General features: G+C 39.6%; 1 protein-coding gene across 1 annotated transcript; it reads left to right on the top strand.

The window, feature by feature from the left end:
* Positions 1-1,766: 1,766 nt before the first annotated feature.
* On the top strand, positions 1,767-27,653 carry LOC137298991 (WD repeat-containing protein 86-like). Its single transcript, XM_067831452.1, has 5 exons — positions 1,767-1,830; positions 14,111-15,190; positions 21,632-21,767; positions 22,224-22,327; positions 24,413-27,653. Exons 2-5 carry the CDS (start codon positions 14,435-14,437, stop codon positions 24,623-24,625), a joined length of 1,209 nt encoding a protein of 402 aa, XP_067687553.1. The 5' UTR covers positions 1,767-1,830; positions 14,111-14,434; the 3' UTR covers positions 24,626-27,653.

Genomic DNA, 27,653 nt, shown 5'->3' on the forward strand with positions numbered 1-27,653 from the left:
CCAGAAAAGTTGGAATAAGGGCGATAGCCCTGTGGTTGTTCTTACACCACATGCCACTCATTGAAGTTATATGGAAAGAACTATCGGATTGCCATTCGCGTTTGTAGTGGGAAACACTGGTCTGAGGTCGTCCAGCTTAATTTATACCCATCTATTGTAGTGTACGTGTATGTATATTATCAAATATGTATAGTCTCATATTCCTATAAACAACCATAGGTCCACTTGTCAACCTGTCATTCCGATAAACAACTAAAGGTCCACCTGTCATTCCGATAAACAGCTACACGTCCATCTGTCGACCTCTCATTCTGATAAACATCTACAGGTTCACCTGTCGACCTCACATTATGATAAACAACTTTAGGTTACCTAGCATTCCTATAAACATCTATAGGTTCTGGAGTGTTAACTTGGACCTGAACTCCATATTGTTCCTGCTGACAGGGTTACTGTCTGTCCTGATGCTGACAACCCATATGCAATATCTAGAGAAATCAATATCGCAAGGATACTAATTACCTATAATTTCAACTGTTCAATTTTCGGAACAACCATATTCGCTTTCTCGATCCCCTGGAAAATTCAAACTATTTTGGTGGTTTGATCGGAAGGTCTTGTTCCAAGGAATTATTCAACAAACTCATCTCAACTATAAATACGAAATGATTGTGAATGGGAACATTGCATGTCTGCAGTCTAGATAATACAGCACTTTCATTATATTTCAGACACCGAAAACCTGCATCCCTTATTCATATGCTCCTTCCTCATATCCTTGGGTCTGAGTTTCACAAAACATGCACTTTGTCTTCACCTCACTGGAATGTCTGGTCCAGGTTTAATTATTCTACTGAATGTCCTCATATTGTTGGTATAATGCCAAGTAAGACATTATACAAACAACACATTAAAACGCACGCATTGCGCCGATCTGATCTTCTTTAACCTGATACATAGTCAATAGTATAGTATAGAAATCGGTGATAATAGCATTTGCATATCTTGCATATTAATAAATTCAGTAATTATTCCCTTTATAGACTAATGAGAAACAACTACACATTCTACGATTATAATACAAGCGACAAACCCTTTCCACATCTTTCCGATCGCCAAAAGCGATCGACCATTGTCAGAACTGAGTCATGAGTGAGTGCACAACGAATGTCTATCACAGTAAACGTATTGTATTTACAGAACAGTCAGTAAACATATTTAAAGACGATCTTATGACGATGAAATCGGTCATATTCAAGGGAAAATGTCTATAGACATTGTTGTAGACATGTTTCAGCCTACAGATACCACTGTTTACTTGTTAAAGGACGGATTAGCATCTGTGCTACCTCGAAACGTCATTGGTTTATGTAGACATTCGTTTATGTTGCGTCGCTATAACTCCCCTCTCGTGAACAAAAACACTCCCACTGGAGCAGCACAAAAACTTCGTCGATGAAGGGAAGCCCAAACAAAGCCGCACGGAGCAGGCACATCTATTTTTAATGAAGCCACATGAAGACTCATATCCTCAATCGATTTCCCTCGTGTTAGGTCGTACAAACGTGCAGGGCTATTGTTCCTGAATTGTCTCAACCTTGGAAAGCAACCCGTGTTCTGGTGACGTAGTAGTTAGTACCGGAAATGGAAATGCTCGCAATTACCTCCCCTGGTTATTGACGGATGCTGTCTGGAATTGGTCGATTGGCTCGCTGCTGACTGGTTACTCGAGCTGAGCATCGATCGCTGTCTCATTCCAGGACCGTCCTGAACATAGCAGACTCGCAGAAGACACAGGTAGGAAACAGAGGGCTCCGCCATCTTGGAAAGGTGAGAATTTGACAATAGGTCAACGTCGAAGGACCGATAAGCTTCTCGGGGGTTGAAAAGGTTCCGAATGACTCATATGTCCAAGACATGATACTGGGAAGGGGTGTGTTAGCTGGGATTACGATATTTCTCTTATGTGGGAAATTTCGATTTTTCCAACATTGCTTAACGTGGGTGAAACGAATGACGCTAGGGCCTGGACTATGTATTAATGTATGCCATTTTGACAGTTTGTATGTAATCTATGCTATTCTTATCGCATTTACATGTTGTAGATTAGTTTTGTCTTAACCCGAACATCGCTGGTCAGTAGACTGTCATGGTGACAGTGACCCTAAACTCGCAATCCTCCCGCTCATGTTAGGAAAGTGACACAGGAGATAAATATGGTTTTACTGTGGTTATTTGTTTCGTTCTCGAATTTATGTGGGGGTATATGTCTGATTTGCATCTGTAAATAACATCCAGCTGTCTGGGATGTATGTTAACTTGAATCAAACAAACATACAAACAAACAAACAAACAAACAAAAACCGGTGTCAGATTTCAGTTCTCTAAACTATGCGTTCACTTGAAACAACAAAATCAGTGTCTGATTTGAAGTTTCACTTCTCTGGACTATGTTCTCTGTAGAAACAACAAAATTGGGTATCAGATTTAAATCGTCAGTTCTCTAGACTGCATGTTTGCCTGAAAGAACAAAATCGGGTATCAGGGTGGAATCTTCAATTCTCTAAGAATGTATGTTCATTTGAAACAACAATAACATGTTGAATAAATACAAATATATGTTTTCTTTACAAATGCTGATGATGTACACCTACAAGTGATCGATGTTCGTCCCATCATGACGTACCCGTAGTTGAGTGACATCAAACCTCACACTCACGCATAACATTTATAGATCTGTACATAATACCATACTGCCAGTAAATGCAGAGTAGGTCTCCACACCCGTCCCCAGTGTCAGTGATTGGTATATAGTATGTTAGGTGTTTGCATTGTGTACTTGATGTATCAATATAATACATTTCGCGTTGCAGAAATATTGTCACAATATTTGGAAATACTTGAAACAGAAGTGTTGAAAATGTGCCCCCTGAACGTTTATACTTTGTAAAGTTACAGTATTGTTGCATATCATTCAGGAAACAGAAAACCAGGCAAGTTGGTATAGTTAAAAATGATTTGTTGATGATTTTGAGTTCGGAATGGCATTTTGCGATTTTAGGTGTTGTGTCCGTATGCGCCATTTGTAAACCAGTATTCAGATCACGGTGTGAAACCGTATTCTATCTAGTAAGAGACCAGGGGTCATAAAAAGTAAACATATCCAGACTATTCCATTTCAATAAACCTTAATTCAACGCCAGAAGACTTTATTACCGAAAATGTCAGTCCAAACTACGGAAGGAGGATTTTTCGAAAATGTATGACAATGCCTTCAACTGTACAATTTCTTATGGAAAGGGAAAAAGGCTTAAGTCGCTCAAATATACTTGAATTGGGCCCTTATATGCTTAAAATCATGTGTGAGAGACAAGATAGTGTTTGAGTGAGTAAGTGAGTGAGTGAGTGAGTGTAGGTTTACGTCGCCTTTATCAATATTCCAGCAATATCACGGTACAGGTCACCATAAATGGATTTCACATACAGTGTTTCGCAGTGTAGCCACAATATATATCATTAAGAGCTATATCAAAGTACTAAGGTAGGAACGTACAAACCACTGACTGAAAGCATGAACACAAGATGACACAGAAACAGAGCGTGGACACTCAATACCCATTTAAGGTAACCTTGAACCAAAGGGACCCAGCAAAGGAGCTGTTACATAATCCCAACAACCTGAATGCATATTAGGTGAAATTCTCAGCGTGATACGAACATCGACCATATTAACTCTCTAGCAGTTCCAAACAAATAGCAGGTGCGCAATTAACAAAGCATTCAAACAAATATCACTTAAATGGATGACTTTAGGTCTCTGCTCCAACAACAGTGAACGTGAACTGTAAGCCAAGAGCATCAATGGTTGCGACAGTCCTACAATCTTATGTACTTTTTTTGACTTTTTTGACTGGTGTTTATTAGTTGGATAATGCTTTCAAGTTGTACAGATTGCCCCATTGTCGGTTAGAACACACAGGGGATCCAGTTTATAAATTTGATAAGGCGAAACTTATTGTGAAACAAATCGATGTTATTGGAGTATTTGTCAATACGGTATTGTTGTGAGCACACAAACTGATGACGTCAGTGCTTTTTCAACGCTGCATGCGTCTATTTCAGTATGGAATACGTTTTCGACATTCGACCACGAATTTAAGCATCAGTTGAATTTGATACACAATTTCCAATAAGATAAATGAAATATTTGCGATACTAAAATATTCTGAAAACTTTATCGACGTTGCAAGAAACATTAAGCTGAGTTGGTGTCCTTTCGCAATCCTTGGGCACGCTAGAAATCCGTGAATGGGGGTGCGAATCCCGTTATATCTCACAGCGTGTTAGCAACATAAACGTTTATGTCATCAACATGGAAAATGTCGGGGGTCTGCATCACCTTAGCTATTCAACTCACGTTAGGCCGACGTAACATGCGTACAGCAGCTGGAACGCTGCTCAAAGAGGCGCGAACCCAGCATTAAAGTCTTACACATATTCACACACTTACATTTGGGTAAATAAAACCTTCATTTGTTTTATGAGTTGTTTAATTTGGTCTTACATAATCTCACGTAACTGCAAAGTATTCCATACAGGGTTGTCTTGCTATTGTATGTAACTTACTTCTAATGAATGTCTCTTAACACAAAGTAATGCTTCTCAATAAGGGGTGGTGCGGTTACGTTCGCTATGTAGAGACCGTGTTGTATGCTTCGAACGTTTGAATGAGTTATTGAAATCTGATCATATTTCTAAATCTTGCGCGAGATTTTCATTGATTGTCTTCATCAGAGCCATCTGAAAGTATTGACGATATCTCAGTGAATAAATACCATGTTGATTTTTACAGGATGTATCTTGACAGACACGACGCTGCCTGATCGATCAATTATAGATGTACAACATTATGTTCATGAACTACTCATATATAAGTGTTATGCATCTCGTGGAATTGCCGATGCAGTTTGGTAGCATGGTGGTTTAAGCGTCCTCTCGTCATGTCTGAGACCTGTGTTCGATAAACTACATGGGTAAAACGTGCGAGTCCAACTCTCTGTGTCCACCGCCCTGGTATACCACTGGAATATTTCCACAGGAGCTTAAAACCGTAAACACTCACTCTCCTTAAGACTGTCAGACCCACAATTATTGTAGGTTCAAATTCCATCTTTTCCTTAATGTTTCGAAATTTGTTATGCCAGCATCATGCTTGTCTTTTTTGATTTCATGAAAGCAGTACAAGGCTAAAAACTGCATTCCTGGGCTTTCAGCCTACAATACGCTGATGAACCATGCTGTTACCATTATCCTCCAAAAAAGTAAGGGAACTGCTTTCTTAATTCACGATTTAAACAAATGGGTGATATAACCGAAAGCCTGGATAGAACCAAACGCTAACTTTTGTGTAATGCAAGATGGTTATTAAAATTAATGGTATACCATGATTTATCGATCTCCTTAGTTCTCGTCAAATGAAGATTGACACCCTATGTGTATAGGGCTACTGCGTTGTGCACGTGTACCCTATGCGTTGTGTTAGGAGTGACGACAAAGATGAATGGTAGTGATTGCAAAAGATGTCTGTCTTTGAAATGTTAACGCGTTACTTGTTTTCAGAGTATGAAATAGTATTTGTTATAGTCGCTGATACATTACAGATAGTTCTCGTTCCTATTCCGCGAGGTTTAGTATACAAATTCACTCGCCTATCCATCTATTGGGTGAATTAACCCGGGAAGGGAAATATTTATTTGTTATTCAATCCATAGTTCTAAACTGACGGAGAGCTTACATAAACCATGCCCGCGTTCTGATCCTAGTAACACAAACAGGATAACACACGTTCTAATCAATTCAGATCAGCCAGACGTCTCACCCCCATGACACATACAGATTATTTCCCGCCCCGAGCACCGTGGCGACAATATACGCCTCAAGGCATTTGAGAACCACTTTTTCAACAGATTTTCTTTACCCAAATTTAGTGGCTGTTCTGTTCTTCGGGTAGAGAAGGAAAAGAATGCTCTTGAAACATTATGTGAAAGTTGGTAGGAATATTATTTATTGCACACAGTAATAAGAGGAATATGTTCTCGTGAAAAAGGGTAATTGTAAGGTGAACTCCATGAAACTGACTCATTGCTTTGTTACGTAGAAGTGAAACTTACACTTCTTGTTACATTCGACTGACTCGAATGTGAATGGTTCGCAGGAGAACGTCAGGCTAAGTTGACACATAGAGAAATCAATCTGAGGCAAAAATATGACGTTCATCATACAGGTACATCAAACAACGGACATATATCATTTATATGTGTCTAGTGTATATACTTTATACCAGAGCTTGTGTGAAATGTGGACTCAGGTTTGAAGCTGTCTGGTCCCAGGTATATTCCCACGTACCCCATCACCAGGGACATATATCATTTATATGTGTCTAGTGTTTAGAGCTCAGAATATATGGAGTCCCGACATACTTTATCAGAATCCAACTTTATCAGAATCGAGAGACTAAACTTTGACAGTTATTTGAGAAATTTTGAACCATGATTCTATGCTTTGTTATGATTTAGAAATCTTAAAAACCTCCAAAATATATATAATATATTCTGAACATAAAAGGTCTTGTAAACATTTGATTTTTTAGTATAGTTTTTAGAGGTTGAAGTCAGAGGAAAACTTTTTGCATCATGCCTGCTTGACAACCATACAAGAATTTGTATCGAAACGTCACATCACCTGAATAAAGAAGTTGTTAATCCATAAAGTTAGTCCTCTAGCATTTGGATTGGAAGAATATTATTAATTGTACGACATCATCGTGGGTGAATATGAACACACATATATATAAAATGGGAGTATTTGTCCAACTTCCACATCACAGATTACACACCCATTTCAGTTCGGGCTTAATGTTGTAAATGACAGTTGACGTAAACCTTGGGGAGGGGAGGGACGGGGCCACACGTGAACAGTAGATTTCATTCAATGCAGATATTCGACCATCCGAGGGGACGTCAGTAGGTTGTTGTCATTACTAATCTTTAACAAATTTTTTATATATCTCTGAAAATTGTTCATCCAAATGTGTCTAGAATAATACTTTATAACACTCTTAACTGTTGAGAGATATTACACTTCACACACATAACGCAGTTACCGTTTATTGCTTATCGCTGCACTCAACAATATTCCCGTTATACAGCGGCGGTCTGTAAATAAACGGTTCTGGACCAGACAATCCAATGATAGACAGCATGAACGTCAATATACCCAACCGGGATACAATGACGTTTCAACCAAGTCAGGGAGTCTGACAATCCGAACACGTAAGTCGCCCCTCATGACATTACTGAATAGCTGCCAAAGCTTAACGGTCAATATTAAGATGTACATAATATCCAAGGCTGACACTAAGGCTTACACTAGAGGATTACACTGTTCAAAACAACACCCATGTTTTGTCTAGTTTTGTCATTACCCTGTCAAGATGTCCAAACACATCTGTTACGTTACTAAAAAGGACGTACTCTTGTCATATGCTGATACATTTACAATAAACAAGTAACACTGGTTGTATCAAGATCGTGTAAAAGGTAAAACGTTACAAACCCGAATCCAATAATTTAAACGCTGCCTCATAAATCAGCTGCATTGATGGTATTTTTATTCATATTTAATAAACGTATATCTTCGTTGAGCGTTTCTCACATATCGTGAATTCGGAAGATTTTAATGATCTCATCAAAACGCGAGCGAGCTGAATTGGGAAGCTGATGGTATTCAAGCAGTGTCACCATGTTTCTGTGCATCCAAATCAGCATTGTTTCGGACGCCCATTGAGCATTGATCCCCACTGGTGATATCAATCATACATGAACGGGAACGTGATAGGCAACTAGTTCAATAGCAGATCTCGTCGTTATTGCCATTTCCAACCGAGGTCTGAAGCTGCACTTTGACTGGAGTGACCGTCATTTTATAATATATTCATGACAAGTGCTGTTTAGTTTGGCAGAAAACTATTTCATGTTTTTTTGAATTGATAGCTATTCCCATGTCTCTTTCAGAACATTATAATGAATGTACAGAAAAAAATATGAATGCATTTTACAAAATTCGAACAGTTTTTATAATTATGCAGTCATTTTTGTATATGTCCTTCCATCTAGTGAGTGAGTTTAGTTTTACGCCGCACTCAGCAACATTCCAGTTATAGCGCAGCAGTCTGTAAATAATCGAGTCTGGATCAGGCAATCCAGTGATCGACAGCATGAACATCGATCTGCGCAATTGGGAACCGATGATGTATATCAACCAGGTCAGCGAGCCTGACCACCCGATCCCGTTAGTCGCCTCTTACGACTCTCATAGACAAGCATATGGCAAGGAAGGGTTGCTGCAGGCCTATTCTACCCCAGGACTATCACGTGTCGTCCTTCCATCTAATGCGAGTAAGGAATCTTGTTTTTATATACCAGTGAAATGTAGGGGATATTGGATTGTATTGGATTTAGTGGATTTAGTGGATTAATAAAATGCAAATGATGAAGCCAAGCAGGAAATTCTGGGAAAGTGTGATAATTTCTTTAATTCCTATCAGTATGGATATGCTACGTTTCTCATATGCATTGGTTAGTGGTATCTGGCAAAATGGAATGTCCCCTACTGTTTTTGAATGGTATATATCACATTGTTTTCGGAGCTTCTATGCAGAGATATAGCAAAATTATACATTATATTCTGAACTGCTCCTGACTTGATAGTGAAAAGATCATTTGTTGACAGCTGAAAATAACCCATTGACAGTTTTTGACCACACAGTCTTTTAAAATGATAGATCATCAACTTGGAGAGCATTGTATAGAATCCGCATATGATAGAGTAACAGGTGAGCGGTTGTTTGTTTATTTGTGTTCAACCCCTTCTTTGTTTATTTGCCTACTTAGTAAGGTAGTCTCACAAGCTGAATTAATACACTTTTTTTAAGTAGACTGTTGTTCTGTTGCAAGTTTGTGCATTTGGCATTCGGACTTTATGTGACGATTGAAATATGAAATTTATAATTATGGCAGTCTCACCAGTTGAATTAATGCATTATAATTTCAAAAGTAGACTGTTGTTCCACGTTTGCAAGTTGTGTGTATTTGGGTATTCAGACTGTTTCTGTGACGATTGAAATGTGAAATTTATAATCGATTAAACATCGGTTTCTCATGGAGACCGTGCATGTGTATTTACAAAGGCTTGTGAACATGGTTTGGTCGATTGCGTTGCCCGGCTGCAATGCACAACAAAAGTAAACGTTGATTGTTTTATTTAAATCGAAATAATCAAGGAAAATGCTCTAATTTACAAGTGTGCAACCGCAAGGTGAATGTTAAACAATGTACAGATAATAACAAGCTTGCAGCCAGTGTCATATCGTTGACGCGGTTAAAACCTACCGCCATTAAAGATGCATAAAATCTGTGAACCGTAAACGTTCATGGAGCCCGTTACTTCCTCTCCTGAAGTGGCATTGGAAGTACAGATGGGACGGTGCCTGGATCAGGTTCCATCCACAGATTCAGTAAGGAATGAAACTCATACGTATAAACAACATTTTTGAAAGATATAGACCATAGTGCAGCACCCAGCAAAGATAATGCATTATACTTTAATTCTTTAAAAGGGTAAAATTATTTGAAGGATGTCCAATTATTTGAAGGATGTATCACCAGAAAAATATCTTTATCTGCGTGTGTTATGCTTATTTGAAATACTACTGTACTAATATTACGAGGCAGTACGTTGTAAAATTTGTCATTACCATGACGGTTTCTATGTAATGTGTTTTCTATATCCGTATAGATATAATAGGCAAAACAACAATCAGTACCTATTAGATCATAGGTTCTAGGTTAATGGGGTAGCCTAGTGGTTAAAGCGTTCGCTCGTCCCGTCGAAGGGCCGGGTTCGATTCCCACATTCGATACCCATTTGTAATGTCCCAAGTCGTGATATTACTGGAATATTGCTAAAAGCGACGAAACTATAAACCCATTCACTTTTGGTTTCAACAAACAAACAAGATGAAGATCACAAAAGAATCTCACTTGGAGATCATGTGCTGACCTAATGACCTCCAAGTAAGATTTTATCTATTGGCTAGCCTTCTCTGTGCCAGGTTCCCACGGCCATTCTGTTACACATAGGTTTGAAAGATTGATCCCTGATAGTGTCCGTCTCCACACCACCAGCTCTACTTGTGAGGCAATGGTTTTCTGTAACGAGAACAGCTCATACATAAGTGATATCCATTCTCCACGTACATGGCGCCTGGGACGAGGGGTTAATTACGAGGAGACCCATTGCACTCCGTTAACATGGTTAGTTTAGCTTTAGATTACATAAGTACCATCCGGAATTTCTGAAACACCAACACGAGGTGGATGCGAAGTGACATAATTAGTTTTAACTAAGAAACGCGAAAAGACACAGACAGTAGATTTGTTGCTTATTTAGTCGTTCATGTCAGCTTGTGATCTATGTTGGCAATAAGGTGAAACTGATGTTTTAACTTCTTGTTTTTTCTCTTTCCTGATGGCTAAGTCTCAAGTTATTATTAAAGACAACACACCTGCGTGAAATAGCTATTGTTACAATAAAATAGTTTCTATCATACTGTGTCAATCTTGTAAAGTGTGCGACATCTTTTGTTTTCGCAGCATGTTACAAAGTTGAAGCATGGAAAAAACAAAACAACCTTAGCGCTAGCTAAGACTACATTAAGTCTATGTCAGGGTATGGGAGTCACATTCACCTTTGTGCTAAGACTACCTTAAGTCTATGTTAAAGTATGGGAGTTACGGTCACCTTTGTGCTAAGACTACCTTAAGTCTGTGTTAAGGTATGGAAGTCACGTTCACCTTTGTGCTAAGACTACCTTAAGTCTATGTTAATGTATGGGAGTTACGGTCACCTTTGTGCAAAGCTAAGACACCTTAAGTCTGTGTCCAAGTATGGGAGTCACGGTCAACTTTGTGCTAAGACTACCTTAAGTCTATGTTACGGTATGGGAGTCACATTCACCTTTGTGCTAAGACTACCTTAAGTCTATGTTACGGTATGGGAGTCACATTCACCTTTGTGCTAAGACTACCTTAAGTCTATGTTAAGCTTACCTTAGCGTTGAGATCGCTTTTACAACGCCACCCAGTTCACATTGTCACGAGTGTTTGGCTCAAATTTGCCAAAGGATATCTAAATAAATATATGTTAATATCTACACGCTTTCTATTTACTTCGTTTACTTTTACCCGAAATGTGAAGTAAATGGATAATGAAGAACTGTTTGCGCATTTTCTGACCATTACATGCCGCGGACCTGAAGTAAAAAACACAAAGAAAGTGAAAAAAGAACAGGAGAAACAATAGCAAATTATTTCAGATGTTCCCTGAAACAGAGTGGACCAAAGAGAAAGGTAATGCAATGGGCTGCTCGGTTGCCATGTTGCACCTGGCATATATTTCATCTCCATCCTCCCTTCCATAACGACTTATATGTTTTAAACGTGTAAAACAAATAATTGAAAATAGGCATAAATTATGCAAACGGGAATCACTTAAGCATAGAAACTTCGATGATGTCTTAATAAGTCAACGTCTTATTTTGGGAAATGCTTAATCTGTACCTGATTTCTGACAACTGACAAACTATGTATGTATCTGTCTGGAGAGATAATATACCTAAGCAGACTTTGCTTTTACCATTTCTTATGAGGGACGTAAAAGGAAGCCATTAAATGCAAATCATGAAATATTTACAGAACCAAGGATCCGAATCAGTCCGTTTTGAAACACGAACCTTTTCCAATTGTCTTTTTGTTTTTATGAACCTTCTATCTTTCATTGCGGGTCAGATCTAAGTGAAATACATTCATTCAGGTCATTTAGAAATATGATCTAGTATATATATATATGCCTCATATGTGCTCGATGTCATGTAGCTCAGCAACTCTCTGCGTGTTGTTGTAAGCGGTGACTAACGGGTTCTGGAGGTCGGGCTCGCTGAGTTGGTTGATCCATATGATCTTATTTCGATTATGTAGATCGATGCTCATGATGTCAATCACTGGATTGTCTGGTTGAGGCTCGATTCATAACAGACCGACGTCATATATGCTGATTTCTGTGTTACAAAACAGACAAACAAACAAACAAACAAACAGAAAACGCATTCCAGTGACACGTGTTTATCTCAAGGTACAACAGTGACGTCATTGTTTATGGATTAGGTATTGCTGTATACATCCATTCAAATTCTTCTTTGTGTTGGTCGATGTGTGTCGTCGATGTCGATGTGAGATAAATCACGTCCTTTCTTATGGTAAAGAATTTATGTTCGATTAACAACAGGGGGTTTAACGTAACCGACTTCACTACAAGCGACTTTCCATGTCCGGGATTGACATTCTTTGAGATTCATAAACAACTGTCACTACCATGTGACCATAAAACATTAGTTGCGCGAGATACGAATATTAATATTTCTGCAATCATTAGGCTATTCAAACCACTTTTATTTAACACCGAATTGACCCAGGGCTCACACTAACACTTGGAACATGTAACACTTGGAACATATGTAGTTGTTACAACAACTAGAGCCCATGTTTCATTGGACAGATGATTGGCCCGACCTTCCGTGTAAGTCAGGCTTTTTATATGACAGGTGAAACAGTTAGCCGTTGAGGTCGGAAGAATCAGAAAATGAGATACAATCAACGGCATCGACATCTATTTGTAATCAGTCAGATAGTTTCTCCAGCTCTCAAATCGACATTTTGGTCCGGTGCGATTTAAATCTGCCTCCTATGGTTGTTGATGGTCTCCATGGCAACCATGAATGGCGGCATCGACTTCAAACGGTGGTATTGATTGTGGTCCCTGACGATCCTAGGGCCGTTTGCAGACAACCGGATAAAGCTTTACACACGGTGTTTCTGTTGTGCTTGTCTCCATGCTAAGAGGTTTAAGGTTCAGGGTAACCGTGTGTTTTCTTCATCAGCTCTTGAACTAGCTTACCAGAAGATCTGCCGTGACGGTGCCAGGAAGTGTCAACCAAATCGATAGATACACACGAGCAAACACTTCTGTCAGTTCGTAGCTTGTGGAAAGGATGGTGTCACTAGGTAGCTGTCATACCCTAAGTGAACAGAGACTATATGTTAACTAGTGTGATAGACATGTGAGGATAACTGAGCCGAGTTTTCATGAAATGTATTTTCTGCACAATACGGGAACACTCAGTGAAGTTATCAAAGTTCATGACAACTTTTATAATGTGCCTGTAGAGTTTGTTGATCGCAAAATGTGTGGTGCACGGTATGGTGTGGTGACATTGGAAACGTCCTCTTTGTAACTGTTAAGGACACGTCCACCCTAAAATGTATAGTCTGGTAGTAGGCTCAGCATGGCAAATGTGAGTGGAACCGACCGGACAGCGTTAACAAATTCGATATGTTTGTTACAGAGGAAGCCAACGATCACTGAGGATCAATCTATACAACAGTATGATCCAAACATTACCTGACTTCACAGTGACATTATTCCTTGTCATGACTTCAGGTCGGGCAAAGTCGTAAATGAGGAAATTTGTATTGGTTGCATGTTATTTGCCGAAATGTCACGAGCGCTTGCTTGATGGCGGTAAGGTGTGCGTGCTTCTCAAAAACGTAAAGAAAGAATGACTTGTAGATTCGTCAGAACGGGTACCGAACGACATTTTCCACATGGGGGTGGAGAATTACACTCACATCTAGATCTGATAGACACCAGGGGACCCCCGTCCACAATTCGTACGTAAACCACGGCTTGTATTGACTGTGGCTGTGTCTCGCGGTCCTTAAGCATTTCCACTTGTTTCGGTCAGTCAGGCACTTTGAGTTTAAGATGATGGCCGATGATGGTATTGCGGTTATACGTCTGGGTGTGGAATCAGCTGTGTGCAAGATTATTTACGTATATATTATGCAACGTTCACATCCAATTTAGGATCGTGCACCATTATATTATATTAAAGTATGTCGTGCTACGTGTACAATGAATGTTTCTTTTGTTTCAGACCCATCGTTTAAACATTCGTTATGGAGCTTTTCCCCTGTCTTCAGCGATTTTACCTGTATGGATAACCGTAAAGGATAACAACTGTTGCGGTTACGTAAAGGATAACCACTAGGACTGTTGTTGTTACGGAAAGAATAACAACTGTTTGTGTTACTTAAAGGATAAGCACTGTTGCGGTTCCGCTAAGGATAACAGCTGTCGCCCAGCTCCAAGTAACAGTCGAACGTAACACCAGACATCGAATACTGTGTTGGTACACTTGAGAATACTCTACTTTACTAAGAACCTGTTGTTGAAGTACGCTGTGATAGTATAAGAAACTATGGGTGGCTGTTCATCCAAAGAGGAAGAAGCCGGGAAGTACTTGGAGCAGTCTCTGTATGAGCATGAGGCTGGAATCAACTGTATGGCGCTCAGTGATGACGGGTCCGTCCTTGCCACAGGTAGCGAGGACAAGACTGCCAGACTATGGAGCACGAGGACGGAATATTGTGAATGTATTGGTATCCTCCGAGGACACACAGACTACATCAACTGCATCCTAATAGAGGAATGCTTTGTCCTCACCGGAAGTGCAGACAGGTCCATCCGGAAGTGGGATGTTGGAACGTGCGAATGCGTGCTTGTGATGCGAGGTCATTCCTCTCTGATCTACCGTATGATCTGTACCGGAGATTTCATATTCACCAGCTCATATGATCGTACCGCCCGATGCTGGGATTTCGACAATGGGGAAAATATACGGGTGTTTCGGGGCCACAAGAGAGGTGTGTACCCACTCATTTTCATCCCTGCCGATGAGGACGAACTTGCTGACGACGAAGATCTGGATGGAGGTCGAGACATCCTCATCACTGGCTCGGCTGATTTCTCTGCCAGGTCATGGAACTTCGAAACCGGATGTTGCTTGAAGATTTTCAAGGGTCATCGAGGGGCTGTCACGTGCATGAGTGTTGACCCAACCGGCCGGGTTTTGTTTACTGGAAGTACGGACTTCACCGTCCGCAGCTGGAATCTATTCAAGGGCACCCAACTGAAGATGTTCTCGGGCCACCAGGGAGCAGTTATTTGTATGCAGGTATGTTACCTAATGGTTGTTTTGTTTCTACTCACACGAAGAATCAGTCTCTACTTAGTCTCGAGCAAACCATGCTTGCCATAAGAGGCGATTAATGGTAACATGTGGTCAGACCCGCAGACATGTCCGTGAATGCTTGTTGATGAATATAATCAAATCGCAAAAGATCGATGCTGATGGATTCAATAACTGGATTGCCAGGTCTAGTCTCCAATATTTACAGACCTACTTTTAAGTTCTGAGTTGAGCTTTAAACAAGATACAAACATGTTTTATTGACATGTATGTAATTCTTCTACTGCTAGACACATATTACATGATCCTGCACTAAACGCATTTGTGACAAGAGAGGCGGTACAAAGAATTGGGCGAGTACACTTGGCTGCTACAGGTAGCTTGACGATTATGCACGTGCAATACATGCTAACCGTGACATGAAATCAACACCGCATAGTCCTTCGAATGATAAGACTGCAATTTCAGGCATAAGATACTGATATTCCAAGCTAACCTTTAGTTAAGACGAAGACAAATATATGATTGGGGCATTGACAAGCATTTTAGATATTCAACAATTTTGATAAAAAAACCCAGGAAAATGTCATTTACTTCGTGAAATGGATCGGTGGTCCAAAACATATTTGCTCAGTATATTGTGTTGATTCAATTCGTTGTGATTGTACCTGTTCCCAAATCGAGTGTGCTATAACAATTCATGCGTGAAACGCACGGGGAAAATGAACTTCTCGATATTTGTCAGACAACATGCCTCCCTCTTGTTTCAAGTAGATCGTTCTGTGCGGCGTTCCCAAGTATGCAAATTGGGGTCATTTGTCAGGTCAGGGATCATCTTATATGTGTTTACCAGTAGGTGGTGAAGATCCCAGTTAGAATTGATCTCCAGTAACCCATGCTTACCGTTAGAGGCGACTTAAGGGATCGGATTGTCACGCTCGCTGACTTGTTTGACACATGCCATCGTATCCCATTTATATTGGTGGATGTTCATGTTGTTGATTGTCTGATGCAGACTCGATTATTCACAGATCGCCGCCATATGGCTGGAATATTGTTAAGTAAACTTAAACTCACTTGCTCACTTCTAGTTGGCCCACCCAACGGTTCATTGTACCTTACATTAAAACAAAACGGAACAAAGTGTAGATCCAGTTTCCTGATCCGTAAAAAGACAGATGACAATTCAGTGACATTTTGAACGAGGTAGTAGTTGAACAAGTGAGCCGTAGTTGAACATTGGTGGGTTCAAAAGTTTCTTTGTCTCTTTGTTCTGAAATTAGGACGTCAGTGTTGTGACTGATGTGGCCCATTTGTCTACTCTGGGGAGCTGAGCGAACCAGTTACAACTCACTTTTGCTTTTTAGATTATCTAACCGATTAAACTTGGCAAAACAAACCATGAAGAGGTTCTTTGAAAGAGGTAGAGGAAGTCCTTGCATATATTTTTGTTATTAACTATCGGACCTGTCAATTCTTCTGTATGATTTTCCCCAAATCTGAGTCGCACTGGAAACAGACCTCCGCAACTGCGACCGCCATCTTTGTTGATACTGGAAAGCGCGGTTGTAGCGGCGACTTATATTAGCTGATTGGCTACTGTGAGAACACGGAGCCAGCGAAGGGACGTAATAAAGTTTTATCGGGCCGACCAGTAGATGCATCCAGGGTGTAGTGGAGACTTATCTGAACGTATACCTTGGAGATGTGTAACTTGCAGCTCTGATCTTACATCTCCAGGAAAAGTCCTTTTTCAAGGACCGCTGCATATTGTTCATATTATTTTTACCAGGGCACTCAAATAACTGATTTATTACTGTCTCAGGGGTGAGATATTTAGCTAATATACAATTCCATTTGTCCATTGCATCTTTGGCAATAATTGGGACGAAGTGGGTTTGAACGTGGCATAGACGATAATGGTCCTTACATAAAGAGATGTCACTAACAACGACGCTTAGCTTGTATAATGTCTTCTACGTATCGAAAGGACCCTCTCCTTTGTCTATTCCATGAATGGCTCTACTGGCCTTGGCATCATCCCACAGCTGTTATCGGCGGTTTGAGATTGTGTAAAGAGTGGGTAAAGAGTTGGACCCGGGTACCCGTCTAATTACCCCGACCGGTTCTGATCATGTGACCAACAGATTAAACAAACATGTAATATATTATTCAAAAGGCTGCATGTCTTTGGATATTTAGACATAATTACAGCCATCTCTTTTGAATATAATACATGTCGAAGCCATTGAAAAACTCAAACTTTTATCTTCCGAGCTGAAGATTACACTGCCATATCTTCCAGATGTGATGTAAGGAATTAACATAACGGGTATCCAGGTAGGGTAGAGTAATACGGGATGGGGTACCGGTGTAGAAAATTTGGAGCCGTCTCAGCCTTAGTGATAATGATGGCAAAGTGATTGGGTGATTTGTGAAGTGAAGTAGGCTAGGAATGTGCTCATAAATCTTTGTAAGGTCAGGTGTTATCATTCATATCGACCAGCACTTACTCTCATGTTATCATTCACACTAGGCACAGTCACATGTTGTTTTCCGTGGTGCTGTCAGTTTTGCGAGAGTTTTCAACAGATTTAAATTATTCACGTGGGTCCTATCACACCACTATGCCGATGGTTTTATAGATCAATTCTGATAAAGCACTCGGGTGGCTTCTTATTTGCATTTGGTCATGCTTTGTCCCACGTGGCAGAGCTCACGACAGCGATAAACATGTCAGGGATTCAGTGAGGGAGATGGAGCGCTTTTGTGCGTCCTGTAATGTGGCATGTTCTTGAACACTCGATGCTTTCATTCAATCAGTAATCGGAAATAAAGATCTGAAAGACACGTACCTTGATAAGGCTACTCCGGATGAATAAGCACATTGTTGTGTTATGGTGATTTAGTTTGCATATGGTACTCAAATACGCAGCTTGCCTGGAACTCTGGCTGAACAGCACCACTTCATGGTCCCATGGTGCCGGAATGTCAGTATGTCATCACAATCCTTCATACGGGTCATTATCTCTGGAAACGGTTGCAGAATAACCGTTAGTTAAAGTTTGAATACGTGGTCCAGCCAATATATATGGCAACGTTTCATTCTAATTTTTATTATGTTCGCGTTACAATACTTAGTCTAAAACTAAAGATATACTATGCCCACTGTCATAGGTTTAGATCGCGGGATATAAATAGCTGAAATTATTTACTCCCCAGCAAATACTTTAGGTATTGGCCCTCCGTATTCAAGGTTTACATACAGAGGTTTGAGCAGTACACACAGACAGGTACATCTCTCCATCCACTATTACAAGTTCGTTTGCAGCATCATAATATCTTGATCTGCTATTAGTACTGATGCGGATTAAGTACCTGTGTGAACACTTATCTCCTGTACTCACCAGACACCTATGATTGTGGGTTCAAATCCCGGGTTGCCCTGGTTATGTATTGGTTTGTCAGCACCAAACCCTCTCTTTGGTTTATCGAAACTGGGTAATGCCAAAGCCTGGGATGCCCGTTGTAAGTGAATTAATTATGCAACGTCTTAGTTTAGTCTGCTTAGGGATACTTAATAGCTCTAAAGTTGCTGCAGTCTCCAGCATTGAATGTAATGGGAAAATATTTAATCTACATATTTGACATGGCATTGTGCAAAGTTGAAAATATGGTTGCTCAGATTCTTTCTGTAATAACTGAGTTCTTCTGGTGCGTCAAGTAAGAATCAGTGTTATATAGCCGTGAAGCCAAAGTTATGCGTTTTAACACTTAAGTACGTTGCAGATGGAATTGATGTTCTAATTTAGGTGTGACTTTCCTGAGATAAGTATGTTTGTTTTCTATTCTATATACGTATATAACAAGCTTTAGTAACCATGAATGTAAGTTACATTTCGAGGTATTGTCATGGAAACGACATATACTCCGTATCATTGACAGATACATTGTTCCTCCAGGGCATATACTGTAATGAGAGCCAAGACGAGATCGGATGCTCATGACCACCTCATCTATCGTAGGTGGATGCAATGTTATGTGCAGCATACGCAGATGCAGCAGTTTCCCGGGAAAGATGCAATTATGCAAAGACACGTACAGCGGAAATACCATAATGTGGAGTAGTGTTCACATGTTAGGGGGTCGGAAACGTGATCGATGGCTACGACATCTGACACGTTCAATACTGAAACAACTGCAGCTAGGGGATTGATTTTGGGCCCCGACTGACGTGGGATTATACATCGACAACCACGTACACCTCTTTGAACGTGTAATTAAAGTTTTAAACAAAGTCTTTCCATCTTGCTTCTTCTTGTATCGATCAGGACAAAATCTTTTCATAGCATTTGGCAAATGACATCTGTGAAAACCCGTGTGAATATGGAATTCAGTATCATCTGACGCTGGTACAAGCTGGTACGTTAGGAGTGTTTGCTCACATGTGAGGGTATGCTGGACCATTTGAATGTGAGTGCGAGTGCGAGTGCGAGTGCGAGTGCGAGTGCGAGTGCGAGTGTGAGTGTGAATGTGAGTGCGAGTGTGAGTGCGAGTGTGAGTGTGAATGTGAGTGTGAGTGCGCGTGTGAGTGTGAATGTGAGTGCGAGTGTGAGTGCGAGTGCGAGTTTGAGTGTGAGTGTGAATGTGAGTGTGAGTGCGAGTGCGAGTGTGAATGTGAGTGCGAGTGCGAGTGCGAGTGCGAGTGCGAGTGTGAATGTGGATTTGGGATTTAGGTGTGGATGCGGGTGCGGGTGTGGATTTAGGGTTTGGGTCTAGGAGTGCGTGTGAGTTTGGACGCGGGTGTGGATGTGGGTGCCGGTGCCGGTGCCGGTGCCGGTGCCGGTGCCGGTGTGGAGTTTGGGTGCGGTTACGGATGCGAGTGAGGGTGTGGGTACGGTTGTGGGTATTGGTGTTGGAAATTATGCTGAAGAAATTAATTCAAATGTTCTGCCAGATCCCAAACAACAGTGTAGCTGCTTCGACAGTACTTGTGCATATATATTAATTGATAAATAAATATAAAATGACATCATATTTACATTTTGGCCCAAACTGGTTCCCGGCGAGAATTAAGGATTTAGATTTAGTCGTGAATAAGAAAACACTTTACCTTCAGCCATTCTAGAACTGCAAAACAATATGATTAGACGACCAGAACAATAAGGATGTTTTCAAGTCCAGGTGTTGAGATAAGTCCATGGCAACAACGCGCTGACACAGTGGAGACGGTGACGTGCAATATTATTGACATAGAAGACAAAAGGTATCTGGCAAAACATTAGACTTGCACGAGATAACCTTCCCTACGTCAAAGAGGTTTAGTTTACATACATTCTCGCCTCTGAAACTTACGTCCTCAACCTACGCTCGTTTCCAATCACGTTCCGCTGAGATGGCTGTTTTTTTTAAGATGTTTTTGCCTGGAAAATGTTTAAGTTTAACGTGTAACTCAAACGCTTGTACTGTAATTCACGTATGCGAATTTGCTCAGGTGATGTGAACATCTGATGATGTTTATTATTATAGGATATATATCCACGTAACTAGTACATGCTCAGGTGGTTGTAACTTTTCCCTCGATCTATGGAAATCAAATCTCAGCGGCAACATCGTATTATCAATCTCAGCTCCCCAGGGATTATACAACTCTCGCACCGACGTATTGCGGCTTTCCGTTCGTAACGCGGTACCCATTCACAGCTGGGTGGACTGGGACACAGTCACAGTACTTTGTCCAGGTTTACTGCACGTTTCTGTACCCGCAACTAGGTGTTTGCACGTTCGTGTGGCCACCAACGGATTCGTAAGTTGGTTTTAGTACACGAGGTTCTGCCAACACCGAAAGTGTCTGCATACTCTTTGGTTGGTGTCAAAGCTTTTACACCCGGTCACAGGTAGGCTCCATCCCGACACCTCAAGCTTGGATCAATAGCCTGCCGCCCTTAGACAGCTCACCCACAACGAGTCCATAATAATGATTGAGGTTATATGTTATGCGAACGCAATACTTTGGACAAAACGTCATTCGGGCAACGTCTTGATCTTTTTAAATGTGTATGCGTAGATCATTAGCTTACGTTATACATGTGAAATAGATCACGTCCCGATTTGGCTTTCTATTTGACCTTTATGTTATCGGCTGTTTCATCATGAACTGACTTACAAAAGGAAGCTCACGTCTTGTGTTTCCAGACAAAGTTTCGAAATACAGCGTAAAGTGTGTGTATTGTCAAACACAAACGCACGCACACGCACACGCACACGCACACGCACACACTGTCAACGCTTTCCCTCAAGAGAAATAATTTATAGATTTATATTTTTGTTAATAATGACGAATTTTCCACAAATAACTCCATAAATAAATATTTTGACGTATACCTATCTCACAATCTGTGATCATACCATTGTGTTCTTGTTCAGGTGGTCAACAAGATCATGTACACCGGCAGCTCTGACCACACCGGACGGTCCTGGGTGACTGAGTTTGGTGACTGCACTCGTGTGTACAGAGGGCACAAGCACACCGTCAGCGTCATCAAAGTGTTCGACGGCATGGGTATGTACATATTGCAGCACGAGGAATAGGATACGATGTTATAATGGTTTAAACTATGTATTGGACAAGTAATACTTACACAGCAGCATGTATCTGAGTCGGTCAGAATGTTTACCAATTGATATGACCCTTTGCGCAATGACACAAACGTTCACTCTTAAAAAAAAATCAAATTTAACGTTTTGAGTATGTTATTAACGTTTATAAACTACAGTGATATTGAACACGCCTATAACGAACTGGCTGATTTAATCAACTGTTCTTTTCATCCTAACCAGTCACTGTATATTTTAGGGTAAAATGTATATATGAACCTACGGTCACACCGAACTTCCCTTGGAGTTCCTTATAACCCTACTTGAATGTTTTGCTGACATTTTTTAGAGATATTATCCCCGATAAGACTTTTGTTCTTGGGATGAGTGTTCTTGTTTTAATCTGATAATTATTTTCCAGTTTACACAGCTTGTGGCGACTCTGTGTGTCGATGCTATGACGCCAAGAGTGGCGCCCTAAAGCGGGAGTTTGTCGCTCATGAGAGTACCGTCACAGCTTTGCAGGTTATTCCTGTAGCCATGATATAACTGTGTGGCTTGTAGAAGATCTGTATCTATAGACCCTGTTTGTCTTCTATCATATAGTTGTGTGCTGTGCTATTGTGGTGACTGCTAAAACACGACCTATATTCCCTTCTTTTCAGTCCCAGTTTGTATTATGCAATTATACGTTGTGTACATATACAGTTAGATTAAAATTTAGTCTAAAGTGTATTTCTAAATATGCCTAAATTCTAACACTTAATTTCATCCCAGCATTATGGAAACTACATTTACCAAATTATAGTAGAGCTGATTTATGTTTCTAAGTTTCAAGCGCCTGGGCGACTTATATAGCCTAATCTCAATGAGCTACCAGTCTGTGAAGTCCATGCTTACATAACATTGGAAGATCACATATATCATCAAACACGAAAAAGGATTTGTGATCGGTGTATTTGATAATAAAATGATTGATAGTTAACTGAATATTGCAGATAATTTCTGTTCGGTAGTGTTCGGAATGGGTTTGTTTTGACAGTCACTAGTCTATATCTCTGTGAAGGTGGTTCTGACGATGTGTTCTCGGCATATGACTATGACTGTGACGACATATCTTACTGTGAAGCTGCAACATCACAGCACAACCAACAAGACATGTTCATTTAAACATCCGAACAAAGTAAATGCAATCTGTAAGGGAAAATATGGTTTGTAATAGCAAGTCTGACTGGTATAGTATTTGTTTGCATCCCAACAGAAGGGAATCACTGCAACATATACTGAACAGCAAAAGAAACTCACGTTTCGAAAAAATGAAATCTCATAAATGTAACCGTTCATGTTTATGCCTGCTATTTAAAAACTTGACATAAACCTTGCGTTTCTTTTTGTGTTCAGTATACTTCAAATGTGAAATAAGCGACTGTCTACTGCATTATTGTCGAGTAGTCATACTTTCACGAACTTGTCGAAGGTGGATGATAGTGTACACTCTGAGTAATGCATCGTGTTATATGTATTTATATGGAGAGGCTGTACACACGCCTGTGCGTGATCGATGTTGTGCTTCATTGCCATTCGTTCTCTCTATCTGTGGCCTTTTCCTCTTCTGTTCCCTTAAAGTGTTTACCGGCGCCGGCGATTGTCTAGTTGGGTGTTTTGATCAGAAATCAGCCATACTGAAGCGGTTATATAGTGGCCATGAACTTGCTGTCACTGGTGTTGAGGTTAGCCATGCATGCAGCATGTCATCACCTGATAGCCAATGGTTATCTCCCCTCAGAGCACGTGACCACGTTTCCGCAATTATTAACCAGTTGTCGTGACGTAACTGCATGTTTCGGTCAAGTCAAGTCAAGTCAGTTGTCAGAGCAATTGTGAAGTTCATTAAAAAAGCTACAATATATGTCAGTCTTAGAGTTTGGAATACTGAATGCCAGCATGCGACCTCCATATTTGACATCGTTTCACTTATTTTGTTTAAAGTTTTCATATTCATGTTTTACATTTTACACTGAAAATATCATTGCTTAACTGATTCAGTATGCGTTGTAATGCGTACGGTTTTTCAAGTGTAATAAGAGTAAACTGACATTCTGAAATTAGATGAAAAGGAAATTGTTCTGTATGTATTCTAAGCAGCAATTTTCAGAAAGGTGCTTGTCTGTTATCAACCTTTTTCAAAGTCTTCCATTTAGCACGTTGACACCTTGAGCACAAAACCTTAAAATGAATGCAACTTCGTCATCAATATCGCCTCGACTGTCGTATGTTATTCATTTCCCAGAAGCACATCTGGCATAAGGCATACAAGACAAATTCATTTGTAATTTTAGAAAACGGAACTGCATTTTTAAAGTTTTAAGAATGAGGAAAACATAGCGTATCAACTTTAAACAGTGTAATGCATGTGTCATGTACTATTATTCCTAATTCATACCTGGGCCAATCACTCCATTTCAGTTTATAATCATAATCCAATTATTTGGTATTTCTTCCCTAAATTTCAAATATCAGGTCCATTATAATACTTAACGTTTTAACTGTAGTCATTTGTAATCAGTTCGAATCACCTGTGACGTGACCTCTGGTGATGATCGATTTCAGGTTGTTGACGGGCGCCTGTTCACTGCTTCTTATGACGGCAGTTTGAAGGTGTGGGATGCCACTGGAATCAAAGATGACACGACCTTCGGCAAAGATGATGACAAGGACAAAGATAAGATGCGAGAAGTTGAGAAATACACCGGCTTCGAACAGCCACAAGTGGACAACAACCAGAACGGGATTCACCAGGACCAGAAGATAATGATTGACTAAGCAAATAATATTAAGGGGGTGATTTGTGACATTTGCCCAGATATATCAGTTCGATAAGTTTAGGAATTAACAGTTCGAAATTGGTTTTGCTCTGAAAAGGGGTTTTGTTTGTAAACTTAAATGTGCAACCGTTCAACGAATAATTATTTCTGTTGCTGGGTTTGATGTCCGTATACATCCCATGAAGCAAACCTAATGCACTACACTGTGCAATCTGCGAAAGTATGTACTCATGGATGAAGATCTACTTTCTAAGTTCACGGAAATTAATTAGACAAACAAAAACAGCAATCAAAATAATTTGGCGGATGGTTGTTATCAATTGGTATAATGCTTTGTATAAATGCAAGCATGGCTTTGTTGTATAAACAACATCTTTCGTTGCTGCCTCAAAGACTCACAGTATTCGGTCCAACTATATCCAACACCCAATAGGCCACTGGCTAGCGGACGTGACGTATTTAAAGGAATGCTGGGAAAATATACAACATGGCGTCTAGCCAAGGCACCGTCCTACTAGCAATGATGACATAAAACCTGATACTGGGTAGCTGTCCGATTGATGTTTCACGAATGACGTCTTTCACAAAATTCTATATTTTCACACGTTTGAACTCGCACGTAGTTAGGCGTTGTATATATATGTTGTGGTCATGTATGATGTTGTTGATTGTAAATAACTCACTCGCGATGTGAGACGGGTATATTGTTGATCAAGGAGATTGTTACGTACAATACAACTCGAAATATTCACTTCTTTGGATTTTGAGAAAGTACTCAATTTTCAGAAAAAAACGTCAGTGAAAAATGGCAGACAAATGATTATTATTTTAGATTTCTATTTAAGAAGGCTATTAAAAAGGCTTTCAGTGACATAATTTAATTGACCCATCCACCATTTCCAAATATACAACAGTATAAATGCTTTGTAAGATAGGTAGAAAATAGAGAATGTTTTGTTCATCTGTTTGTCTTAGCTGATCTACGTACAATCGTTTACTGCTGATTTTTAACATTTACTAGTTATCTTTTTTTGTGTTTGTTATTTTAAGAGGTTTTTGAAATATCCTTTTATTCTCAACTGCTGCACGCCCTTCTGGACGTAACTGCTGATTTATGGCGGCCGTAGACACTTATTGTTTGAACACTTGTTGACTTATTTTATCCTTTCAATGCTCACTGATTTTACAATTTTAATTGAAAATAAATCAAAGGGTATGAGCATCCTTTTGGAAGGTAACGTCAGCTTTAATGACATATGACAACACTGATTATATGTTTTATGATTATTCGCAAAATGTTCCTCTGCACAGACTTTACACATATTGCATTCGATAATTCTTTGTTAAATGAACAGTTTTCAGCAAATATTAATCATCATTAATTATCGATTGACCTAATAACCTTTATTGAAAGGAAAGCTAGTATCAACTATGTGCATAATTTATACATGCGTTACCTACACATTGTTAATGCAATCTGTGATGTTGTGTAAATGATCGTGTAGTAGAAAGGTAATTGTTAATCCGTCCAACAAATTGTGATATACATGTTTTTTATCTCTTGAAATGTGATGTAGCAAGTGACGCATTTGTACTTTAAGCAAACACATTGTCTGCATTTTGACTCACTTTCATAAATATTTAGAAACTGTTTCCCTAACTGCTGATGATACATCGGCCAAACTACTCGTATGACGATCTTTACATAGATATTTGTTCTAACTGATTCATTTGGCATAAGAGATTAAAATACTCTGCATGTATGTTTTCAAACACAAACGAAAGGAAAATATCTCTGAGCTTTCAAAAATATACTACAACTGTGCTATTTGTACTTCAGACATTGTTTTTGTTGTAGAATAGATTCTTGGAAATTTCTGAAGCAAAATGTAGTGTTGGCTGAGATTAATCAAATAACCTTTGAGCAATATTCAAATGTAAGGACATTCAACCAATCTACATATGTTTCTTGTAGTAAACCACCAGGGCTTCTTCAGTTGACAATAACACTAATCTCAAACTCAATGTTTTAATTATTTTTGTAAAATAGCAATATGCTGTTAATGGTGGAAACTAATTATGAACACAATAAAATGTCGTCACGGCGGAAAGAAAAAATCCATTACTCTTCTGTGTCTGTTATACACTGGTAGGTAACTGCACAGCACAATAAAGGTAACTGCACAGCACAATAAGGACTAACAAACGGTCTTAGATTATCTTTCGAAATACTCACACATTCCCCATGAGAAATACATTCACTCAACATGAAAAAATGTCGGAAGAATATTAGTCATTCCTATGTTCGTATATATGCTCCTGATTTAGGACTTAGTTTCTCGTTTACTTTCTCCTGATTGTCTGTTGTTTCTTTTGATGAGGTTGGCTTGATCGATAATAGTAAACTAGAAGAGTCGCTTCTAATGCTACATTTTAATGCATGGCAATTGTTGGTTTTGTTAAAGGAAGAAGTCAGTTAACTTGCTTTTTGTCTAGTTTATGCTTTGAAAGACATCAGTATGGAAATATTTGATCTACGGGAACCAAAAAATACCTAAATAATACATATACACTATTTGCATATGAAGTCGATGTGCAATATCATTGTGTTTGGCGTGAAACCTGATTCGGAGACTTCAAGTTCTTTAAATTTCCAGTTTGTGTAAGCAGCGTTTCTATTCCAGAATATATGAAGGAAGAACATAGATTTAGAAAAGGAATCCAGATTATTTATGGTGCTTGGTGCCAGTTGATCTGATATTGCCATACGGTTGCCCTAAATGGAATTTCAGCCATGTGCCTTTCTGAGATTCTGTTAAGCTCATATGCAAGACAGTGTACCTAACAGAGTTTGATGATTTTGAGCATTGTTTGAGATAGGCTGTATCTTCGTAGGCTCTGACTATCTATGCACCCACCTATTTGAAATAGTAACAGAGAGACATGCTTCAGGTAGCACATTCATGCCCTGCTAATAACATATCTGTATAAATATATATATTCAATAAAGAAACTATCCATCTTCA

The sequence above is a fragment of the Haliotis asinina genome, chromosome 10 (genome assembly GCF_037392515.1).
Source record: "Haliotis asinina isolate JCU_RB_2024 chromosome 10, JCU_Hal_asi_v2, whole genome shotgun sequence".
NCBI lineage: Eukaryota > Metazoa > Mollusca > Gastropoda > Lepetellida > Haliotidae > Haliotis > Haliotis asinina.